The 19,048-nt window shown below is 38.5% G+C and overlaps 1 protein-coding gene across 2 annotated transcripts; it reads left to right on the top strand.

Annotated features, from left to right (window-relative positions):
- Positions 1 to 951: 951 nt before the first annotated feature.
- On the top strand, positions 952 to 18,628 carry pigq (phosphatidylinositol glycan anchor biosynthesis, class Q). 2 transcript variants are annotated; one of them, XM_049561488.1, is made up of 14 exons: positions 952 to 1,054; positions 2,460 to 2,657; positions 4,582 to 4,768; positions 5,049 to 5,269; positions 5,626 to 5,822; positions 6,062 to 6,193; positions 6,309 to 6,429; positions 6,890 to 7,016; positions 7,214 to 7,367; positions 13,028 to 13,139; positions 13,228 to 13,308; positions 14,609 to 14,723; positions 15,119 to 15,180; positions 15,596 to 18,628. In XM_049561488.1, the coding sequence occupies exons 2-14, from the start codon at positions 2,505 to 2,507 to the stop codon at positions 15,746 to 15,748; spliced, it is 1,815 nt and encodes a 604-aa protein (XP_049417445.1). In that variant the 5' UTR covers positions 952 to 1,054; positions 2,460 to 2,504; the 3' UTR covers positions 15,749 to 18,628. The 2 variants fall into 2 exon arrangements, with proteins under 2 accessions (XP_049417445.1, XP_049417444.1); XM_049561487.1 differs by having other exon boundaries at positions 971 to 1,063.
- Positions 18,629 to 19,048: the final 420 nt, after the last annotated feature.

The following is a 19,048-nucleotide window of genomic DNA, read 5'->3' as shown; positions in this document are numbered from 1 at the left end:
GGAGTCACATGTTCTCTTTTAATTAAGGGAGGAAGGACAGTAATTAATAATGTTTTAATCATGTTTTGTTTGAACACACAAAGCAACAATAGCTCTTTTTTTAATCTCCCAGCATCATCTTTTATGGTGGCAAGACAATTTAGCCTTTAGGGATTTGATGCAAAAAATCTCTCAGTAATATTTCTGTTATTTTTAGGCTGTTGGAGGTTTTCTTCCCGCTCTTTTTCTTGCTGTGTCACTGAAGGAGGAGATAAATGTCTTTACAGTTGGGCCAACTCCTCATTCACCAAGAACCCTGATAGCAGCAACACACACACTGGGTCTATACTGGTGAGTATCTAGATTGTTATTATTATTAGTAATAGTTGTAGTAGTAGTATCATTGTTGTTGTTGTTGTTGTTGTTGTACTGTATTAGGTTATAATCATTAAGATTGTGATGATCAGAGTTTTCATTATTCCACCTGTAACAATTAAACATGAATAATTGGGAGTTACAAGCCCATATGACAATAGTCGTAAAAATGTTTGGTCTGCAAACAAGGTTAATATTAGAGATTTTTTTGTTTGTTTATTAATATTTTGACTTCATTAATAAGCCTTTTCTAAACCACTGGAGCTGTCCCATGACTCCTGTTACCTTGTGAGAGCATGTTGAATGTTTTGTGTATGTATTCTACTTTATTTATTTATCTATTTATTCATTTATTTATTTAATTATCTATTCATTTATTTATTTCATTTATTTTTTAAAAAAAAAAATCAAAGTGACAAAACTGATAATGCACGTGACAGAGTCGAGAGAAAAATAAAGAAAAACATTTTTTTCGTACTTGGTTTTGTCATAGTCTAGTAAAATTTCTTGGCTTAAATAGTAAAATTTTAATAACGACTCGACTGTAGGGTCATCGCGACAATAGGAACTTACATGAACGTTGTGTTTCTCACCGGAGCTTTAATGGAATGGACTGTCAACAAAGAACATGGCGCCCAAATCCTGAAATCTGCTCGACGTTAGAAATGCAAGGTGAACGCTTTTCGCGTCATTGAAGAAGGTAAATAATGTAAGTTACTTGTCTACACAAATATCTGGTGTCCATGTTGCCGTCACACAGTTTTACCTCTCTGCTGTATGTCGTAGCGTTAGTTTCATTCACATAGATAATTAAGTTTGATTTTATTAACAGTCAAAAGACTGGTGAACCTGGAGCATCAATTAGTTGTTGAGGAAGAATCGACCCTCGTTAACGCTCTCATTGTTCAAATAAATGTTTGGTAAATTTGTCTTATACTAGCAGCAATTCCCCCTTTTTGCTTGCTAACCCTGCCGCTAACCTACTTTCCTGTGTAGCTCGTTAGTTGACATCACTGGTCACTGACATCAATAGCTGCCCAGGGCTTTGTGTGTTGCCACAACATCAAGCTAGAAACTCGATATTTGAAGGGCAAAGAATAAGGTCAACCGTTAGTGTCGTTAGTTCCGTTTGCTCACCAAACTCCAAACAAAACAGGGATATATTTCATAAATGATAAGGATCCATTCTTAGATTCGGGATACATCAGGTATTATTATACATTTTGTTACAATTCCTTTTTATAAATACGTGATGTTTTGTCGCGTTTGTTCATCAAACTGTTAAAAATCGGAGGGAAAAATGACACTTCAGAGCTTTAATTTGTTTGTGTTTCATCCACATGATAAGATGCCTTAAGTATTTTCCTGTATGTCTTCAGGAAAAAATACTAATTTTGCAAAATGGTTTATTTCAGGATAATGTAATGGATTATGATTACTGATACATATGAACTTCACTTAATTGTAAAAGCTGGTAAAGGTGGGGCTTGTTTTTTTGTTGTTTTTTTTTACCATATACTCTGCCAGGAAGTAACGATTTTACCTTTACTAAAAACAATATATCATAATGTATTTGCTAACTGTGTTTTGTATTATTAAGCAGAATCTGTAATGTAACTCTTAATTAAAGCCAGAAAATAAGTGTTGTGGAGTAAAAAAGACAATATGTCCCTCTGAGATGTAGTGGAGTAGAACCATATATCAACAATGTCTATCAAATTCCTCCCTTGGCTTTCAAAAGATAGGGGAATTTTTACATTTTGAATTCACTGCACTCTCCTGGAGAATCAGCTTTACACCAGCTTTTTTGTTATAGCACACAATTTGACCTTTTTTCCCATGTATTTCCTCTTAACATCTTGGAAATTACTGAGCCTGAACTGTATATTCATATATTAAAGATTTGTCTCGTAGGAACTAATGGGCTTGAAGCTGAGAGCCACAGACAGGGTAGCGAAATCAGAGAGTATTGATAGATAACTGAAACGTTATTGGTTTTGGTGTTTCATGGCTTTTGTGGACAATAATATCAGTATTGAACAGCATTAGCTGGACCCTTATACTGTGCAGCAGAGTTAAAAGTCACCTGACTTGTTCTTTCTCAGATCATCAGAGCTGCTGGAGGCTGAACACTAAGCTGCTGTGAAGTCATGGTGCTGAAGATCTTCTTCCCACAGTGCTGTAACCGGGCAGACAGCGGCCTTCTGGTCGGCCGCTGGATCTCTGGCCATGACTCTGCCGTGGTGTTGGCAGTGATCCACTACCCGTTCATCCCTGGACAGGTCAAACAGTACATCCAACAGGTCAGTGCAGCACGGGACAGACCTCCATGTCCTCTCAGGTCTGGATAAGGGTTACAGTAAATTTAGCCCCAGATTGTGCCTCTCACTGCTGTTTCGAAGGTGTTTCCAGACTCCTCAAGGATTCTTATAAACATCTGGATTTAGAAAAATTAAATCCAGTGCACAATAAAACCTGTTTTTTAGCATGTTTCCTAAGTTGCTCCTATTTTTTCCAATCCAAAAGGATAACTGGGGATGACATGTCTTTTCACTTAATTAAATGGCTTATGCTATTTCGGTAAGACTAAAAGAGAGCTTAAGACCCGTATCTCTGAACACAAAAGCAACATCAGAACCAAAGACGAAAAATCTTCTGTAGCAAGACACTTCACTGCAGCAGGTCACAATGTTTGCTCTTTAAGATTTCAGGGAATAGAAAAAGTGAAACAACTTAAAAGAGGGGGAGATAGAGAGAGCTCTTCTACAGAGAGAGGCTTTTTGGATCCATAGTTTGCAGACAGAATTTCCTAAAGGTATGAATGAAGAGTTGCTGTTAAGTTGTTTTCTGTGACTACTATAGACTGATTTATGGTATCGTCCATGATACGGTGTGGGCACTATATACTGTGCTTTGTACCCAATGAATTTTCTGGTACTGACGGTGCATACTTGGATGACCTGTTAGTGGAACCTCTCAGTGACTATCTGCACTTTATGTTTTCACTGTGCTCTTATGATCTGAATGTTAACTGAGGAGTGACTATTTCTATGAAGTCCTTTTTTTTCTGTACTTCTTTCCCAACCGTTCTTTATGGGATAAAGACGCAGATCTGTTGTACTCTATGTATTTTACTGTGCACTCATCTGATTAAGTAAGGGACAGTGACCGAATGTATTTGTACACTTTGTCTATTTCTAATGTATACAGACATTTGTCTCTTAACGAGGGACAGCTACTCAGAATGTCTTGATGCATGTTATTTACTTTACTACGCATTTATGATCTAATTGTTTATTGAGGGACAGCTACTCAGTACTTTATTCTTCGTACTGTGCACTTGTGATCTGATTGTTAATTGAGGGATAGCTACTCAATGACTTTTTTGCACTTTATTTTTCTTACTGTGCATTTGTGATCTGATTGTTAATTGAGGGACAGTGACTCAGTGACCTTTTCGCACTTTATTCTTATTATACACTTGTGATCTGATTGTTAATTAAGGGACAGTGACTCAGCGACTTCTTGCAAGTTTTTTTCTGCGCATTTATGATCTGATTGTGAATTGAGAATTGGTACTTACTCTGCCCCTTTATACACACACCGTTGCTGCTCTCAGTGCTTTTCTGTATATGCACTTGTGATCTGATTGGTAATAGAGGGACAGTTACTCAGTAACTTTATGTAAGTCTTTTCCTGTGCACTTATGATCTGATTGTTATTTGAAAATTGGGTACTTTATCTGTCCCCTTAAGCACACGTTTTACTGTTGTTCACAGCGCCTTTTTGTACGAGCAGAATTTATTATGCATATATATATCTATTTTTGGTATATCGACTGCTATTTTGCCGTGACACACTTGTTTAAGATTGTTGTATTGTTATTGTGTTTAGTCTTTGCCTGTGAGTTGGCACTACATTGTATGGAGGAAGTGCAAAGTGTCTTTCCACCTGCTCTGATTGCTTCGAGCATACTTAAACGCCAGTTCCGTAACCTGAGTTACATACTGAATAAGACTTTCTGTTGAAACGTCTGTGTTCCTGGTACTGCCACCCAAGTTGGTTTATTAAATTTACCAAAACGACATTTGTGAGTGCTGGCATTTTTCCCTTTTTCACTTAATTAGCACAACATGAACCAGAATTGCCTCATTAACGTACAAAAGTTAAAAGACTTTATTAGTCTCTCCTCCTCCCTCAACACACTTCTCCATCTTTTTCACCCAGATGCAGGCCCAGAGTGGCGTGGAGCTGTCTGTGTTGGGTTCATGGAGTTTACCCAAAGATGGTCAGGAGGGCATGGAGAGCTTCCTCAGAGATCTGAGCACCATCTTCCCACAGGAACGCTGGCTCCAGATCAACCGCGAGATAGGCAAGACAGGCTTCACCTGCCAGATCCTCAACCGGGATCAGAGTAAGACCCTCAGACTGATTCACACTGAGTTTATACAGTGGTACTGGAGGTTTCTGCTAGCAGATATTAACTTCTTATCACTAGTTTCAGGTTATGTCTCATTGCAGAGGCTTGTGCAATTTGGAAAGAATCGATTTAATTGAGTAATGTAATAATTTTCAGGTTTTGGGGTGGATTTTTTTTCCAGATGTATGTAGAATAACTCTGTGGCAAATACTCTAGTTTCTAACAAAGAAAGCTATCAAGAGTTGCTAATGAATTTATCTTTTGTCATGGCCAGATGGAAGAGTAATTCAGCAGGAAACTAAGAAGAAAAATGAGAAGGCTGAGGAGGGTGATGGAGAGGCTGGAGGTGATAAAGAAGAGCAGGAGGAGGAGGAGGAGGAGGAGAAGGTGATCTTTGTCCACTATGAGCAGAGGAAGGTGATGTTGTCACAGCTCCATCCCATCGAGAACGGAGTGCCAGACCCCAAACCTGATGCACCATCTGAGCTGAGACAGGTACAAAGAGAAAAAGTGCTGGTTCTCATTTGAATTCCCGTTTGCTGATTTTGGTCATGTAAGTAACATGAATGTAAATTTTAAATTCAGGATGTTTTTCTTTGAAAAAACTGGCACAAGCTTATAAAATACAAATTTCTGAATTAGTTTTTCTCTCACACTGCAGCCTAAAATCCTGAAGGAAAGAATAATGATGCTGCATGAAATATAAACTACCAAATGTTTGGCCTCTCGTTTAATGTGACGTGACATGTTGCCAGAGGATGTACAGACTAAAATCCATGTATGATAGTGACTCAGATTACAGGTGGATGCAAGCAGGTAGCCTAACATGCTCTTTCTCTACTCTGGTCCAGATGTTCCACACAGTGGCCCACAGCCAGCCTCTGTTCTTCCTGGACAGATACGACGACGGGCCACTTAAGTTGACACACTGGCAGTCTGAGGGTCGAGAGGCTAGCATCATCGTGGAGCTGCTCAAACAAGTGTCCGTACCACTCTGCCTGCTCATCAGCTGGCTGCTCTCCATATGGACCTGGATCTGTAACATCCGGTGAGAAGGGAGGAAATTTAATGGATAAGGCCAGACATATTATATATGGTTTGGGTTTTTTTATTGTTAACAAATCCCAATTAAAGTGTCCAAAACCAACAACAAAAAAACACATCAACACGTCTTGTTGATGTGTTTTTACCTGACACTGATTGCTGAACTCTAATATAAATCCAGGCATTGAGAGGCAATACTCTTTAAACACCATCATTATTTTCTTTATCAAATTTTACATTTAGGCTCTTCAGTCTTTACCCAGTGCAGTTCCTGTCCAGTAAGCTGTCCACCTGCGTCCAGCTCAGCTACAGAGCCGAACACATGAGAACGATCAGCTCTCGGAAACCAGCCACGGGACACATGCAGTTCATGAGGTGATTGTTGTAAAAGTGACCTAGAAACTCCCTGATGTTATGGACTTTCCTTTGCTGAAAGTGACAGTACACCTGCTGTTCATACCTTTATGTCTGTCTCTTTGTCTTTCTGTAGGAAAGCCAACATCATGGTGTCGTTCCTAGTGGATGTGGCTCTCGGCATGTTGCTTATCTGGTGGCTCTATAGAGACAACCACATCACCATGTTAGCCAACACACTGGTGCCTGCAGCTGATGTAAGTGTGTGTTACAGAAATCAGACTACACAAAATGTCAGAAAATTAATCTTTTAAAAAATAATTGTTATGGCACATTTTTCCTCTTTTTTTTCAAACAGATTACAAAACAGAACAAAAAACAGAATATCAGGATGATCAAATGATAAGGAGTCAACAACTATTGCCACTTTTGGCATCTGTTCAAATGATGATACACAATTTAAAGCATTTTGTGCTATTAATGGAAAACAAGGCTTTTGCAAGTTACCGCAAGAAAGTTTAGGTTAGTAATTTGATTTAGTAACAGTAATCAAGTAAATATTAAACCTGATGCCTTGTCATTGGCCTCAGAAATAGTAGTTTAATTTAAAATAAATTCTCAGCACACAGTCGACTGACAGCTGAGTGAACAAACACAAGTTGTGATTAAAAACTGAAATTGTCATTATGTTCTTTAACTTGTGTGATTCTTCCTCAGCATGTGGCTAAAGAGCTGCAGGAGCTGCTGCAGTGGCTCATGGGAGCTCCTGCAGGGCTGAAGATGAACCGGGCCCTGGACCAGGTTCTGGGCCGCTTCTTCCTCTACCACATTCACCTCTGGATCAGTGAGTCACAGCACAAAACAAACAAAAGGCACACACACTCAGGGCTTTATATTGTTCTGATAATCTTTCTGTTTATATCTGACCATTTTCATGATAAAAAATACAGAAAATAGGACTAAAAAGCTCTAAACAAACAAGTATTACACTTGTCAATGTACTGGTCAGACCTCCACCTTGATTGTAATGTTTCCATCTAGGCTACATCCACCTGATGTCTCCCTTCATCGAGGGGATCCTGTGGTATGGAGGCCTGTCAGCCTGCTTCGGCCTGACCTTTGCCCTCTCGCTGCTCTCTGACATGGTCGCCCTGCTCACCTTCCACATATACTGCTTCTACGTCTACGGAGCCAGGTGAGACCTCAGCATACATCTAACTGCTACTTTATGTTCAGTATTTTTCACTGCTTGTCAGAGAAGTTTTATGTTTAAGAAGTATTGTCCATGTTGATTTAGCTTCTCTGACTGAATCACAAACTATACTAAGAGTGGCAGCTACTAACTCATAATAGGGTCGAAGGTTTTAGAGGTTTAATAACTTATAGCTTTTATAAGTGTATGTTGACGAGCACAGCTAGTCTGTATCTACCTGACGAGGTAACAGAAGCCGCCTAGTGATGTAAATTTACTCTGCTTGAACAAGTGCAGCTTTTGCAAGTTCTGCAGGGTTGCATGCTCATGAATCGTTCACTACTTTGGTGTTTTGGTGTTTTTATTAGTGAAATGTGTGAAAATTAAGATGAGAAGAAATTATTGGTGAAACAGGCCCCTTATGAACTGTGAAGATCTCACATTAAAGGCTACAAAACACACCATCCTTTTCTCTCTCATGTGTCAAGTGTGTTTTATAAGAATTGCAGCTGTTTTGTTTTTATTGTACATTTTGATGAAATCCCTCACACATCTGTATGACCTGTTCTTAGTGGGGAACACTGTCTAAATGCAGCTGCTGTGCTCTTTCTGTTGCTTATTTAAGCTCAGCATATTGACATGTGATAAACTTGGGTGCTTAGTCTGAACTTGTGTTTTGTGTGAATGAAATTGTACATATACTGTATGTATGTACTACGCTATATTAAGCTTCAGTATACTATTTTTTGCCGTTTTTATTTAACACAGTGCTGCACAGTTAATTAAAATATTATCAAAATCGCAATATGGCTAACTGCAATATCCAAATTGCAGGACCTGCAGTTTTTTGATGAAGGTAAAATATGTCATAGCACGCCATTATAAATGAAACATTCTGATGCTAGGAAGATGCACTGGCAAACCGTATTCTGAACTGAAGGAAACATACTTGTTTGGTACAGACCCCAGCAAAAATCCCATCATCATTTTTATATTTTTAAGAGATGCCAAAATGTCTGTCCAAAGACTTGATACATATTCTTTGTTTTCCCAAGATGTTTCTTTAGCTGTCTCACCATCATTCACAATTGTAACATAATAACTTTTTTGATTTTTTTTAATTACATTCTGCCAACACACTACTATACATACTTGCTTGCTTAGAATGAGCATGTTTTATTGGATTGGGACACTGTAGATTTTGTGAGATGTTCCTTTTGATGACCTGCAGGGGGCATGTTTTTCCAACCTTTCTTTTTCTGTGTTGCTCTAGTGAGACATTTTAATTACGAAGTTCTTACTGACCTGTACATCAGAGTCTCATTTGAACCTTTTTAAATGTCATTATGAGGCTTGAGTGGAGGTGGGGGCTCAAAATGACCAGAACAATGCCTTCATCTAGGCCAGGAAAGTAAAATGGAAAATAATCACCTTCATGAGTTTCATGGCTATCTGCCTTAGGATATTGATACTTTTTATGGTCACCATAGTGTTTTTATTCACCAAGGTCTGGAGATCTCAAAAAATATTAGAAAGCATTTTCTTGGAATGATGATCATATTAAATATCATGGCATTTGACAAATAGTTATGATAAAGTGATGGAAGAATGAACCAACCATTATTACTACCATCTTTGGGCAAGATGTGAATTGTAATTTAAGACCTGGTCAGTCAAAGCAACTTGGTCCTAAAATGTGCAATGATTCTGTTCACTGGGAATTTGTTTTGGAAACCGGAAAACATACCTATGGTTTAGGAATGTAACCAAAGAATAAACAACAGCAGTAAAGCCTATTCTCGCAGCAGCACACCCACTACATTCAAATGCGTGTGAAGTCATGCTTTCATTAAAAGTAGCTGTGTTGTGTTTTCCCTTCAGAGAAAGCAGAGAATACCATTGTTATTATCTCTTTCATTGTATCTGGTACAACAACACAAATCATCTGAATCTGACTTGGAGAACAGGATGTTTTGTATCACGTCATTGTTGTATAACTGGGTCAGACGGTTATAAAAAATAATTAAGTGCTTCAGGTTGTTTCCTTCAGTCTGCCTCAGTTGGTTCGCACTCAGTATAGAGGAGACGAGCAGAAGAGCAGTTTGCTCAAGGTGTTTGCTTTTCCTGTTGTTTTCAGGACAATATCAGTCAGTGATGATATGAGAGGGTAAAGATTATGAAGATTTAGCTGCCTGGACTCTTCATGTAGGTTGATCCAAAGAATTGAAACTCCTGTAATTGTGGTGTGTTTGCTGACTGGTAGAATAACTCAGAAGCATGTTTCGCTCCATTAGAGAGTGACATTTGAACATGCATGTATAGTGGACCTAATGATCATGTAAATGGTGTCACTGGATCCATGAGAAATCAGATTTTTTTGTTTGAAATTCCCCCCTTTTCCATATTTATTTGAAACTGTTCTAGCAGCTCTAGCAATGGCAATGTTGGTTGGTCAGTCCACTGCTTTGGTTCAGACTGAAATATTTATACAACATGACCTTTTGTACACACATTCATGTTCCCCAGAGAATGACTCATACTAACTTTGGAGATCCTCTGACATTTCCTCTATCACCACCAGGAAGCTCACATTTGTGGTTTTTAATGAAATCAGCCATTGAATGGGTTGTGATAAAAAGTAGTTCCCACAAAATGTGGTTTATGTTCCCCTCGGGATAAATTGTAAAAACTTTGGTAATCCTATGACTTTCCATTTAGGGCCATCATCAGGTCAGTATCTTTAATCTGTCCAGTACTTTAGTTTATGACCAAATACCTGCACGACTAATGACCATCGGCCTCAGCTTGTCTTGGCTTGTTTACAGATGTAAACACAAACACATGTTATCATGAAAACAAACTAAATTAAAATGGTGAACATGGTGAACATTATATCCGCTAATCACAGAGTTAGACATTATATCTATATTATGTTGATATTTTCGATATCGTAATAGCGTAAGTGTTGTCTTTTACTAGTTTCAAAGGCTGCTTTACATTTAAGTGTTGTGATTTTCTGAACTATTCAGACTGTTCGGGCTGTTCTATTATTTGCCTTTACCCACTTACACCTTATATCCACATTACCAATGATTATTTATCAAAAATCTCATTGTGTAAATATTTTGTGAAAGCACCAATAGTCAGACCTACAATATTTTTGCAATATCGGTATTGAGGTCTTCAGTAAAAAAAAATATATATCATGTATCATATTTGATTTTCTCCATGTCGTTGACTTCATGACTTCAGCTCCATGGAATTTAAAAATGTCCTGGTGCATTGTTATGACTCAAAGATCCAAATATAGTTTAAACTATGTCACTTGGTTCTTGTGTTTCCAGCTTGTCAAACTTCTTTCATTTGATAACATGTTGAGGCATGTATAGACATGCCCTAACATGTCACGGTAAACCTGTTTGTAGATTAAAGTAAAAGTGAGGATATTCCTACATTATGGCTGTAATGTTAACTCCCAGCTACACTCAGCTCCTTTTATTTCCGTCCTCTTCTATTGAATAATGACTCTGTTGAGTCTGTGGTGTGATGGAAGGCTGAACACTGTGATAATAGTCTTGGATGGAGGAGAGAGGATTGACTAAATTATGCATTTGCTCTAAAGATAGCTTGGCTCCCCTGCCCGTGGTGCATAATGAAATATTACCCACTTTCCTTGTTGCATATTTATGCACCAGCAGCTCTTGGAATATGTGCAAGTGTGTGTTTTTAAATTCAGTTTAAGAACCTTTGTCAGAGTCACTTATTAAATCTGTATGCTCTGACCTAAAAATATCTCCTGCTGTGATCACAATTCACTTTCTATATTGGGGAGGATGAATTATAGCTATCCATGTACTGAAGATCTGCCTTTACATAGCTTCTCTGTCTTTGAAAAGGACAATTTACAGCTGTTTCTGAAAAGTAGTCGATATTTCTCAAGTTACAGCTTATGGGATTTTTGTTGCCAAATTTCAGATGATACTTATTTCTTGTCTCCAGTTTCTAACCCCAATGTGCCCTCCAAAGGGTGACAACTCCCCTCTACATCTCAACAATAAAAATGAAATAAAATATGGCTTCAGAACATGACAATCCAAAGACAAAACTGTATAGGAAACCAAGCTGTGTAATTTAATTCTCATTTCTTCCAGTTCTATGTACATAGTTCAGTTTTTCATTTGACATTGTTTTGTTTCCCCTTTCGTCCCCATTTTTATCCGTGGCAGCAATAGCTGTGGCCAGAGGCATTATGTTTTCGAGTTGTCCGTCCGTCCATACATACATACGTACAGTATATACATATGTACATCCAAGTCTTGTGAACACAATAACTCAAGAACACTTTGAATTAATTTTCTTAAATTTGGAACAATTTTCCACTTGGATCCAGCAATGAACTAATTAGATTTTGGTGGTCAAAGGTCAAGGTCAGAGACAAAATTTCACACAAATGTCTAATAACATAAAATGATGAAGTGATAACATTATATATCCTAAAGGTCAACTTCACTGTGACATCATAAACTTCTGCAAAAACACTCTTCTGTCCATTAATAAACATCATATCTCAGGAACAGAAGGGGAGACATTTGGTCAGATATTGAATTGGTGACACTAATCTCGGTTGTCCACCTTGACCACCTTGTCCATCAACTGTGCTGATTTTATAGATCACCCATGTTTTGGAATTTGTAGCTTCTTCACAGCAACATCCATATTTGAAATATTGTCAGCTGCTTTTTATGTCTTTACTTTGTGATTGATTTAAAGTGTGCCTTAAATGTGTGCCACAGTACTATAAGAGGACATTATAGCAGATCCAATATGATTATAGAGATAACTACCTTGGTTGGATGTTTTCTTCTCCTGCTTTTTTAAAAAGATGTATTCATTACTTTGAACATGTAGTTGTCACAATAAGGTGAGAAATATGTAGCATATAGAGCTCCCGTTGTAATCCAGCACTGAAATCTGCACTCCTAAAATACTAGGCCCGTTTCCACCGCAGGAACTTCGGGGTAATTTTACGGGGCCGGGGCTGTTGGTGCATGTCTCCACCGCAGGAACCACCCCCGAAGGACAGAGTTCCGGAACCTTTACAGGTGCTAAACAAGTCCCTGCCTCAGAGTAGGTACTCAGAACGGCCCCGAAAGACTCCTGGCTGGGGCTTGGGGGTTACTTGGTGCTGATTGGATATACTCAAGGCGGGATGTGACGTGAACGGAGAGCGACAAAATTGCCGGCATTTTTAAAACTCAGCATGGTTGCACAGCGATTATCACATCCAGAGCCCGGTAACTTTACAGGAACCTTCCTCCTACTCTGCTCTCTCATTGGAGACACGGCGGTTGAGAGGGCCGATCGAGAGGACGTTCCTGTAAAGTTCCTGCCCCCCAAATAGTACCAGGAACTTCTTCAGTGGAAACGGGCCTACTGTTGCTGATCAGGATTAACTGTATGATCAGCCACTTGGTTCAGTTCTCTCAATGCATAACTAAACTCTCATATTCAACAGTCCAACCCATTTCTCTCTCTCTCCTCTCTGCATTCGCTGAAGCCTTTCTCCTCTATTTTCTCCCACATTTCTTCTGTCTCTGTACACCCACTGTGGAGCTGAGTCCCAGTTTATTTCACTGGTATAATTTTGTCTATCTGTCTGTCAGGTTGTACTGTCTGAAGATCTACGGCCTCTCATCTCTCTGGAGGCTCTTTAGAGGGAAGAAGTGGAACGTCCTGCGACAGAGGGTGGACTCCTGCTCCTATGACCTGGACCAGGTAACACACACACATGTACACACACATCACTGTCATCATAATAGAGATACAGACATTTACAGTGTGGTTGTATCTTGTGGTGCTTCAGCTCTTCATCGGGACGCTGCTGTTCACCATCTTGCTGTTCCTGTTGCCCACCACAGCTCTCTACTACCTGGTCTTCACTCTGGTAAGATGAGTCACAGGTGAAGGAGCTGTTTCTGCAGCATAAACTTCTTTTGTGTCAGCCTAGTTTCAGACAACTGAATCACAGCCCACATTTAGAGCAGTAGACAGGGTTCTGGAAAAGTCGTGAATCATGATAACAGCTCTCCACAGACACCAAAAAGGAAACTTTTCCTTGTAAAAATGGCCAGATATTCTTTGAATTAAACCTCCTTGGAAGTCATTAGAAATTATTACTCACTTGTAAATTCTGTTTCCAAACTGACTTCACACTGCCGAGGAATGAAACTGTGGTAGAGAAATACCAAATCATTTTATTTAGTTAGTTAGTAAGTTAGTTAGTTAGTGGTCTAAAAGTATTGGGGAGTCGTAAAATATGGGAATATACCCAAAAAATTCCACCATGTGTACGTTTTGAACTTAGAATGGTTGCTAAATCCCAGATTTCCTTAAAGAATAAAAAGGGCATTGAGGTGGTTGGTCATGGATGAATTAAATTGATGTTTCTGTGCAGCTCATTAACAAAATCTGTGTGTACCAGTAGCTATGAATCTAAATGGAAAATACACCACCACCTGCTATTGCTTCATCATCAGCTGATAGATACTCAAAATAACACCTGCTGACTCGTATTCAAACAGGTCTGGTGTTATTTGCAGGCAGTTCCCCGTTTGAAAACCAACTGATTAGGCTTGGGCAGTATGTGTTTTTTCATACCTTTATACCCTCTTGAAGTTTCACTGGGGTGTATGAAGGTATCTGTGTGTGGCACTTTATGTGTTTTTTTCCCGTGCGGTCTCTCTCTGCTGTTGCTGTTTTTTTTAGAGTCCTGTAACATTATCCCCACCACTAGCAGTTGCTATGTTTCCCAAGTCAGCTGCCTGTTTACCCTTAAAGACTGGCCTCTGGTGGTGCGTGCTGTGCATGACATACAATAACACACCCTCAATACAGCATCTCCGTATGAGTTTAATAGAAAGATGAGTGTCTATTTTTTGATGGTATCAAAAATTCTTACTATCAGGATTTCTAAATACCATGGTAGACAGTAGTATCATGATACCACCCAAGCCTACAATTGATCCAATCAGAGGACAGAGGTTTGTAGAATTGTGAATGCATACGTTGTTTACCTGTGACACAGCCAAAAAAAAAAAAGATTTAAACTGACAGGAGATGTATTTTTTTGAAGAAGACAGCTACAACTTTAGTGAGGCGTCAGTGGCTTAGTGGTAGAGCAGGCGCCCCATGTACCCATTAGGATGGGTTTGTTTGTAACGATTTTGTGTTCATGTGTTGTGCAGTTGCGGCTGGTGGTGGTGCTGTTCCAGGGCGTCCTCCACCTCAGCGTCGACTTCATTAACTCTTTCCCTCTGTTTGCTGTGGCCCTCCGCATCACTCGGCCCTACAGACTGGCAGGTACATCATCTTTTATCTTGGATCCACTTCAGAAATCAGAAAATGATTGTAAAACATTTATTATAATATATGAAACTGCATGCTGACAGGTTATTCCCATAGACCAGATGATCTGGTTGTATTTTAGACCAACCTTGCTGCTTAAAATTTGCTTATTTAGGAGGGAAATTGAATGTGTGAACACCTAATGGGTTCATGTTAAAGCAATGTGGAAGAATGATTGGACAGATGGATGACAACATGACGCATGGTATCTGCAGGTCATGTAGTATTAAAATAAAAGTTCTAAGTTAATAGGTGGATAAACAGATGGATGACATGATTTTAAAAAAAAAAAAAAAAAACATACACAGTTGAGTCTATACTCATCCTGTCCTTACTGATGTACTTTACAGAGGGTGTAAAGTTCAGGGTGCTGTGTGAAGAGCCTGGGACAGCCCTGCACCTGCTGATGGAGGTAAGAAGTGACATTTTGTTTCGGTTTAAACATCTTACATGTAGAAGTTTAAGTTTGGTTAGTGTCCTCAAGTCCTTCCACTTGCCCCATAATCAGAACAGAATAAGTTTTGCGTATTTCCTATCACCTTGACCACTGTATTCTCCTATAAGCTAGCATTCAATGCCAACTTTCAGGAGAATACAATGGTCAGTTTTCTGTTCCTGACCAGTCCATAGACTCTCCATAGAGGCATGATACTTGAGTTTATGTGTTTTTGAAATAGTGTAGATTTGTGCATTTAAATCAAACCAAAAAGGCATTATACAGAGGCCACTACTGCTCAAAATATTGGCATTGTACAGTATGACTGTACAATGCCAATACATTGTCAGTATTTGATCACATGATCACGCTTATACGTGTTCTTCCTCAGATGAACCCTCTGAAGTGCAGCACAGTGGTCCAGACCTACCGCACTCCGACTTACAGCTGTTATCCCAAAGACTCATGGGCGGCCCTGGTCAAGAAACTGTTTGTTGGGGAGCTGATTTATCCCTGGAGACACAAAACCACCAAGACCGACTGAGACACATCAACCAGAGATGTGTGAGAGAGAAATAAAAGAAAAGATGAGGGAGCAAAGGAAAGGGAAGTGACTGAATAAATAATGAGATGGAAACAGACAGATGGAGGGAAAGATGGGAAATGGGAAACGAGGGTGAAATCGGTAGAAAGACCTTTCAGTTGCGCTGCTTTCATGGTAGATGGGAAGAACGTCACAGAAAGCTGAAGCTGCCAGGTCACCATGCTTTTTTTCTGATCAACATGAAGAAGAAGAACAAAAATAAGCTATTTTTTTAGAGCACGACAGACATGGCATTATCAGCCATAAACCTGAACACCAGCAAGTAGTCACGTCTTGCTCTTTTAAGAATTTTTTATTTTGAATCATGCTGTTAAGGACTTGACATCAAGCATTTTTATTTAGTTCATAAAACTGAGAACTGGTAACATCATCAGTAATTTACTCATATGCACTGAATCCCATAAGGAAACAACACTAAAGGACCAAAACAATTCTTTACTGTGTGTTTGAATATGGGATACGAACACTCCACATTATCAAATAAGATTCATTTCAAATCCCCAGATGGGACTTGACAATTACACCACACGCTGATATTCTTTTTAAAGCCTAAATGACCTTGTTTTCCCCTACACATCAGTGAAATCTTATCTGTTTGTATGACCAACAAGCTTTCACGTGTTAGTTCATGTACTGCAGTTCAGCTCAGTGTAATCAGCTATGAAACAAACATGGATGTATTGTATGTCACTGTTGGTGTTATGCCACTGCTGTTCCACTGGCTCGCAGCACTTATAAATAGTACATCACTCATCATCCAAGATACCACTTCCCACTGTCATATACAAACTCTTATACCATTTATTGTCTGAAGCTGATTTAACAAGAGAAGTTAAATGTTGAGCTAAGTTTAACTACTTTATATACTGGGTATCTGAAAGAGATTCATTGCTGATTTTCAACCAGCTTTGTATGATAACACTGTTACCAGCACCCAGATTTCCTTCCTCATCTCTCAACCCAAAAGCGTCATCTGAGACCTGCCCCTCTCTCTTTCAAACTCAGACCACACTCAGATCAAACAGTAAAATTATTTAGTGCTGATCAAATATAAACCAAGATTCTCTTACTATATTGGCCATTTCTTGCCTAAAATGCACTATTTGGCTGCAATACAAGAATTTATGAACAGGAAGCAGGCACCATACTGTTTCCTGTATAGTAAAAACGGAGGCCGAAAAAAAATAAGGGCAAAGAGTAAAACTAAGCTGTGCTGATCAAATATGAACCAAGATTCTGTCAGTGCGTTGCCTATTTCTCATCTGAAATGTTTTCAGAAACATGCTTTAGCTTACTGTTTAACTGTAATTCAAAATCATTTGTTACCAGCCAGCCGCCATGTTGTTTCCCGTGTCAAAACGGATGAGCTCGCATTACATCACCCACCAGCCGAAGCATTTATTGATCCAGGGCAGTGCGTTGTATTCTGGTAGTTGCAGCTTTTTTCATCTTTTGAGAAAAAACAAATGCCACAGTCCTTTCCCTCTGTTTTCTCTACTCATGTAGCACCAAATTTAAAAGTATTTGTCTTTCTACTGCATTGACAGCCCAGTTTTATGAGAAGACCATCTTTCCAGCAATGAAATTACTTCTTCAAACTCAAATAATACCTAATAATTTATTAGTTGATTTATGTTTTGTATAAATAATGTAAAAGTGCCAAGTAACTAGTAACTATCAAATGAATGTATTATTGTAAAGTACAATATTTGTCTCTGAAATGAAACAGCAGCAGCATAACAAAAACAACAGCCGTACCATTCACTACAACAAAATGGTGTGCCACCATCCTGTGTTGGTCACTGAGTTTTCCTGCAACACTGCCTTTAGGTTATACAAGATACCTCGTAATCTCACCGGTATATTGTCATGAAATATGAAGACTACATTCATGCTACCCATTAAAACCAAACATCTTGGTTTTAATGACCCCATGACCTTTATGTTAGCACCACTAGAGGGATTTTAGAGAGTAAGTCGTGTTTAAGTGAGACTATGCAACTTGCTGAGTACTAAAACGTAGCAGAACAGTAGCTCAAATAAAGAGTCATCAAATCAGTGAACCGACTCAGTATTCAGCTTAAAAATTTATAAAAGAATCTTAACTAATTTTCCAGTCTATAGGATTTTATTAAACCTGGGTCTACGAGCAAAGGAGCAAAATCTCACCTAGTTATCAGGTATTTATGCATTAACTGCATTATTTATAAAATTTTAGATTTTATATTATTAAAGTATTAGCAAGAGTGTATTTCAAATGATTTTAACTCGACAAACTGATTTTTATAATTTCTTTCTAATACTATTTGTTTTATTCTTTTAGAGTTTTAGTCAAAAATGAAATGATAAGTATTTTATTTTAGGTTCATTTGTTGCCATATTTCCCTTATACACTGGACTTATTTGACTCTGACAGATGAGTCAGAGAGACAGATGTACCGTCATGCTGTACTGTTGTGGTATAAAGTGAATGTAAGTTGGACTCATTCAGCTCTGGCACAGTTTGTCAGCATTTGTTTGTTTTTTCTTTGTTTTTTTAATGTGCCTATTCATGCCATTTTTTATGAACTGTCCTTGATTTCTTTATAACAATCCACCTGAACCTGCTTTTGTTAACAGAAAGTCAGTTTCAGACTGAATCTTTAATGTGAATTATTCCTGTTTTATTTTACCTAACTCTTTACATCCTGCTCCTTAGTGTGCTTAGCACCAATTTCTCATTGCTAAACTATTAAATTTGAAACCTGTTTTTTGTTCACCTTTTATTTTATCATCTCCCTCGGATCTGTACTAAATGTTCCATTGCCATTTAATAAAATTCATGCATATTTAATATACTGGTGTCTCCTCTTTTCAGATGGGGCTTATCTGTTCATAAACAGCTAATGAAGTAATTGGAATAGAAATCATGGCAGTCTTACACGATTTAATCTGATCTGTAATGTCAATATGAGCCAAATCCCAGAACTGCTCCATTAATAATTAATTCCAGAGTTTATGTGCTTAGAGTCAATGGGATTTATTCTGACAGCAATAAACCATAAACAATATGTACTGCTGCAGCATGCATGTATCCAGTCTTATAGGAATCCTGTGACCTCCCATTCTTATTATTATAGATCCAAATTTAGCTGTAGATTATAGAAGTCATGCTCTACCTTAATGGCTTTCAGGCAGTCACACAAATGGTGGAAAGATCTTGGAAGACTTATGATGAAAACACTGCATTACAAGTCAATA

Source organism: Epinephelus fuscoguttatus, linkage group LG19 (assembly GCF_011397635.1).
Source record: "Epinephelus fuscoguttatus linkage group LG19, E.fuscoguttatus.final_Chr_v1".
In the NCBI taxonomy this organism is placed as follows: Eukaryota; Metazoa; Chordata; class Actinopteri; order Perciformes; family Serranidae; genus Epinephelus; species Epinephelus fuscoguttatus.
This window is presented reverse-complemented; position numbering and strand designations above follow the sequence as displayed.